A 6,303-nucleotide genomic window follows, 5' to 3' on the forward strand; every position below is an offset into this window, starting at 1 on the left:
TAAAACAACTTCGCACCAAAAAATGATGCAAAATGATACAATGTTGCAACCATTAAAAATGCCCTTACAACAACTAATCCACAAAAGCTTAAAAATGGGTAGATAAAGTAAAACTAGGTCACCAGATCAATTAGCCAATGGATCAAAATTATCATCGAGAAATAAACTAAATTTATGTATAATTATTACACTATTGTTCGAAATAAGTACATTAATTGACTTGAATCACAAAAAATCAATTTAGCTAGAGTTTCACAGCCAGCAAAAATTCAATATTATGTAACGATAATACCAATAACAAAAACACAAAATCATAAGAAGCAAAATATTCATTTCATCAGCATCAAAACTACATTCCACAGCACCTAATTTGATTAAAACAGCAGTAGCCTAATAGTTTTAGATAAGTTTCTTGACAGCAAGACTGCTGCTTAACAAATTATCTACCCACCAAACCCATAAAGAGTCCTGCCTTGCCTCTTCAAAGCATAAACAACATCCATCGCAGTCACAGTCTTTCTTCTGGCATGCTCGGTGTAGGTAACAGCATCACGGATGACATTTTCCAAGAAGATCTTGAGAACCCCTCGAGTTTCTTCATAGATTAACCCAGAAATGCGCTTTACACCACCCCTTCTGGCCAGCCGCCGAATGGCAGGCTTCGTTATACCCTGGATGTTATCTCGGAGGACTTTTCTGTGCCTCTTGGCTCCTCCCTTCCCCAATCCCTTTCCTCCCTTGCCACGCCCAGACATTGATGATGATGATGAATTGACGGTGTCTTCTGCAAGTGAAAAATTCAAAAATATATTACTCAACACATAACTATAGTATACAAAATTTGGGAATCATAAACCTAGAAAATTTTGCACGAACCTTAGAAATGGAGAACAGGGAGGAGATGAAAATGGGGAACAGAGTGGGATTATTTATGGTGATTTGGTGTTCAGGGAGGTGAGGGATTTATCCGGGGAATGGTTTTGACATAATGAATGCCGTTGATTAACATCTATCAGCGGTCAAGATGAGCTTCCGAGTTTTACAAGGATCGACGATGTGGCATGTTTGGATTTTTTAAGGTTTTTGGCTTGGTGGGGATCAAGATTAGCGGGATAATTAAATGTTTTAAAATAATGGGAAAAAACCGGGAGGGAACTTTTTATTTGAATTATCTTGGATGATATAATCATTGTTTGTCATCCTTTAAAAATTTATATTGTTTGTTACATGCTTATTTTTCACCACATATTTACATAATAAAATATTTTACACACAAATCAATAAAATTTTATTACTTTTTAACCACATATTTTTCAAAAAATACAATTTAATAATTCATTTTTCCTATATAAATTTTATCAAACAAGCTCATAATTGTATGACTTTCTGGGCCTAATATAGTGGAAATGCCTTGATCCAATTTAGAGTTGGTTTCACTCCATTTTTGGTGCATAATGCATTTTGAAATAATAAATTAATGAAAAATGCGAGGTTAAAAAATATAAATATTTTAAAATCGGATAATTAGCACAAAACGTTCTTACTTTTCAATTTTATTGTGCAAAACATCCATACCTTTAGGGAGCATTTGATTGTAAACATGGAATTTGTATGGAAAAAAAATAAATTCTAGATAATTTAATTGTCTAAAATTTATTTGTATGGAAATTGTGAATTAAATGTGTTTGATTGATTTAATTTTCAACTTAGAAAATATTATACTTGTTCATTTTTTATCGGTGGGTTAATTAGAGAGAGTGGATAAATAAGACAGAGAAAGAGAGACTGAATTTCGTGAAAAATAAAATCCAACTCTTCCTAAAGAAAATTTTTTTCTTGATTTTGAGGAAAATATGATCACATGACCAAAAGTGAGAAAATATTTTCCATTAAAAAAAATGACAATCAAACAATACAAAAAGTAATAATTTGGATGGAAAAACATATTTTCCATGGAAAATATAGGCAATCAAATGCACTCTTAATTTTTTTAGCATTTTTACTCTTACTTTCACCTTTTATTACGAAAATAATCATTTTCATCAAATTTCTCGTATAAAATGACAAATATACCCCCTATTTAAATAAAATAATAAAAAGAAAAGAAAAGTTTAAAAAATAAATTGCAATCATACTCCCAAACTATATAAAAAGTGTAAATGAGTCGACATAAATTATTAAAATGGTAATTAGTACAAAACAATCCCATCTTTCATTATTATTATGCAAAACGTCTCTATCTTTCATTTTTTGATATTTTCACTTTTATTTTTATACTTCATTGCAAAACTCATTATTATCATCCATTTTTTTCAATTAAAAGCTGTAAAATAATAAATATACCCTCCTTTTTAAATGAACAAAAATAAAGAACAAACTGCAACTATATTCCTGAAGTTTTCAAAAAAAAAAAAGTACAAATAATTTTCAAATAAATAAATAAAAATCACTTTCATTTTTAAATATTTATGTGTAATTTTTTGAAAATTTTGAAAATATTTGCAATTTATTCTTTGTTTTTATTTTTGTTTATTTAAAGAGGAATATATATTTGTTATTTTACAGCTTTTAATTGAGAAAGTTGATGAAAATAACGATTTTCGCAGTGAAATATGAAATAAGGGTGAAAATGTCAAAAAATGAAAAGTATGAATATTTTGCACAATAATAATGAAATGTAGGAACGTTTTGTGCTAATTACCCTTTTAATAAATTATTTGGACTCATTTGCATTTTTTAAAAAGTTTGGGAGTATGATTGCAATTTATTATTTTACTTTCTTTTTATTTTTTTTTATTTAAATAGAGGGTATATTTGTCATTTTACACAAGAAATTTAATAAATATGATGATTTCCGCGGTAAAAGGTGAATTAAGGGTAAAAGTGCCAAAAAATGAAAGGTATGAACTTTTTGCAGAATAACATTAAAATGTAAGGACGTTTTGTGCTAATTACCCTTTTAAAACTCGACATGAGCATCAACCTGAAAAAGATAAAGGGTCAAGGGTCAAAGGTTCACCGAGGTTGAATCGGGATCAAACTGGAGGTAATAAATAAATATTTGTAAACATTTAAATTTTACTTTCACAACAATATATAATAAAATTTTTACACCATCAATTCAAAAAAAATACAATTATGTCAAATGTACGTTTTTAATATAAATTTTAACAGTTTTTAATTTGTTAGATCACTTAAAAACTCATTTCAATTTTACTACATAATTTGTAAGATTAAAAAAAAATGTTTATCAATCTATAGAAATCAAGTAATTTTAATTTTGTAGTCATGCACCATGTGACCATAAATAATATTGAAAAAGTGTGCTTTATTGACATTTTCAATCCCACATTGAAAGTGTGTTTTACTGAATTTTGTCAAACTTATATTGGAAATTTATCAATTATGGGACTCATGAAATGGTTACAAAAGACCTCCATAGATAGAAAAGTAAACGAATTTCCATCTCTAAGGTAACCTTTTTATAATATAATTTTTTTTTTTAAATTTGAAAATCAGTCTAAAAATCTTGAATGGTGCTCGGATCCTTGTTTTCGATTTAATTGACCGATTTTTCGATTATTTGATCGGTTATTAATTAAGGGAAAAATTCAAAACTCACGAATTAACTTTGGGTCAATTCAAATTTCAGATTTTAAGTTTCAAAATTCAAAACTCATGTGATAAATAAATAAATAAATTTTATTAATTAAGATCATAATTATACAATTAATGGTCACAGATGCGTATTTATGTCACAATATATTTTTTTAGTCACATATTATTAAAGTAATTAGCCACATATTATTTCACGGTCACAGTAAAATTTTTGATAGGTCATAAATTAAAAATTCATAGGTCATAATTTGTTTGTTGGTCACAAAAATTCAAATTAGTTGGTCACAAATTATTTTCTAATCGCAAATTATCAAATTTTTAGGTTACAATTAAATAGTTGGTTAGATACCACAACCTAAGGGTGAACACAGTTCGATTTGGACGGTTTGGAACAAAATTTCAAACAAAACTATTTAAAGTGGTTTGGAATTTTTTCAAATCAAACCAAACCACTTCAATTTTTAAACCAAACCAATCCAAATCATTTTTTTCGGTTTGGCTCGGTTTAAAACCACGGTTTAACATTGAAAAAAGTAATATATATCAAATAAGTTAAATCGTAAATATTAGTCTAAAATTTCACGTTAAAACATAAGTTGTATTCTTAAAAAATAACAAATTAAAATTATATAATTATAATCATTATAATGCAACAACATGATATAAATATTTTAAACTCTTAATCAATACTAATGGCATCCATTTATAACTGTAATACATGATTCATTCTCTTCATAAATATAAAAATATAGTACATGAATTCATTGATTATAGTTAAATGATATAAAATAATTAATAAAATAAAAAAACAATAATACTTAGCTACTATGACTTTTTGTGAATCATTCAATACTTTTGCTCCATCCAAATATTGGCGAATTACCTGGGAGCTCGATAATTATTAGAACAAAACAACGATAAAATCATAGAAAAAGATTACCAAAAAAATAAAAGAATTTTGATAATCTGACTTAAAAGGCAAAATTTAAGAAAATTATTAGTAGAAGGAAATGAAATGTGCACGTTTGAATTAAAATCTAGATTTAATTATCTGCTCAATTATAATGAAGAATCGATAAATATGATTTAGCAGCAATTGTTCAACAATTTACCTAATTTAATGATTTTATATTCATAATTCTGCTGACTAATGGGTATTTAGATGTGATTTAATTAATTAATTGAGATGAAAAATTGTCGAATTGAGTTCAATTGAATTATGTTTGATATAGATGTAAATTTTTGACTGAAATGTGTTAAATTTTAATTAGATTAAATAAAATTTAGACTAATTTCTTTTCAAATCTTGTCGATCTAAAAATGGTTTGCAAATATTGATACCCAAACCAAACTACTTCGAAACGGTTTGGTTTGGTTCAAAATCTCAACGTTGACGAATCCTAGTGGAACCAAAACAACAATTTTAGAAAAACAGTTTTGGTTCGATTTTTGGGTTTCTCGATTTCGTTGTTCAGCCCTAACCACCAATACCACTTAAGACAACCAACACCATCACAACCTATTGCCACCATTACCGACAAAACCCTAGCCTCAACAATTCACCACCACCACCAACCATTTCACTCATTTTACTTTCGATGGTGAATTAGGTGCAGTAGTATCACCACCTTTCCACCACCATCACCATCCCTGACAAACTTCAATTTTCAACTTCAAAACCAACACCACAACAACCAAAAAGTCACCATTTTCAACTACAAAACACTACTGCAACCATCAAATTGCCACTACCAAATCCATCGCTAGATTCAACAAAAACCATCCCAACTATCAGATACACCACCACTGCAGCCGCTAAAAAAAATCACAACCACCATCAGATCTAACAATACCATCGCCACTACCTCAAATTCCTAAAAAAAATCTCCAAATTCGTCAGTGACATCATCACCACCACCTCAAATCACAAGCCACAAAATTACTACAAACCATGAACTTCGTCGACTCTAAACCACAAACATTGAAAAAATGGCTCTTGGGAGTGCAGATAGTCCACCACTCATTGCTAGAAGAAGATTGCCCCTATGCATGGTGGTCATTGCAGAGTGATGACATGGTGTTGCGCATGATGGCTCTTAGTTTGCTGCCAGCCTCCATTGAAAAGGAAAGGTTCTCGGTTGGTTGTATGATACTTGTGCTATTATACATTTATCATATGACAAATCCTTATTCAAAATATATCACAAGGTGGATGGAGACCAAGAGATTCAAATGGGTTACGAGGTTCGGTCCAAGGTGATTGGAAAGGGAAATGTTGATACCATTTTCACTTCGAAAAAACCAATACTTTGACAAAAGTACTACACGTTTTGGATATGAATATGAACTTAGTGTTTTAGGAAAATCGGGCATCAAATGTGTGTATGAATCTAGTATACTTGTATTATCCCTTAACTGGAAATTTATTGGTAAATGCTATTCTAGTTAATGAATGGTCAAATTTTGTATTGTTGATAAAGAAATGAATAAAACTGATTTTGCACATATTTGATCTATTTTCATTATGGCATGCTAGATTAGGTCATATTAGTAGAAGTACTATGAAACGTATGAAAAAATGTGACTTAATTTCATATGACGAAAATGATGAAAATAAATGCGAAACATGTGTGGAATCTAAAATGATTAAAAAACCTTATCAAAGTGTGGTAAAATGACCTCTAG

The 6,303-nt window shown here is 29.2% G+C and overlaps 1 protein-coding gene across 1 annotated transcript; it reads right to left on the bottom strand.

Moving 5' to 3' along the window:
* Window positions 1-308: 308 nt before the first annotated feature.
* On the bottom strand, window positions 309-1,013 carry LOC111407718 (histone H4). The gene is made up of 2 exons (XM_023037359.1): window positions 877-1,013; window positions 309-784 (listed from the first exon to the last, which is right to left on the bottom strand). The coding sequence occupies exon 2, from the start codon at window positions 753-755 to the stop codon at window positions 444-446; it is 312 nt and encodes a 103-aa protein (XP_022893127.1). The 5' UTR covers window positions 756-784; window positions 877-1,013; the 3' UTR covers window positions 309-443.
* Between the last annotated feature and the right edge of the window lie 5,290 nt (window positions 1,014-6,303).

This window comes from Olea europaea, chromosome 13 (assembly GCF_002742605.1).
Source record: "Olea europaea var. sylvestris chromosome 13, O_europaea_v1, whole genome shotgun sequence".
Taxonomy (NCBI): domain Eukaryota; kingdom Viridiplantae; phylum Streptophyta; class Magnoliopsida; order Lamiales; family Oleaceae; genus Olea; species Olea europaea.

Excerpts from the sequence above, each read along its gene's own strand:
- LOC111407718 (XM_023037359.1), bottom strand. The coding sequence starts at position 755 with ATGTCTGGGCGTGGCAAGGGAGGAAAGGGATTGGGGAAGGGAGGAGCC.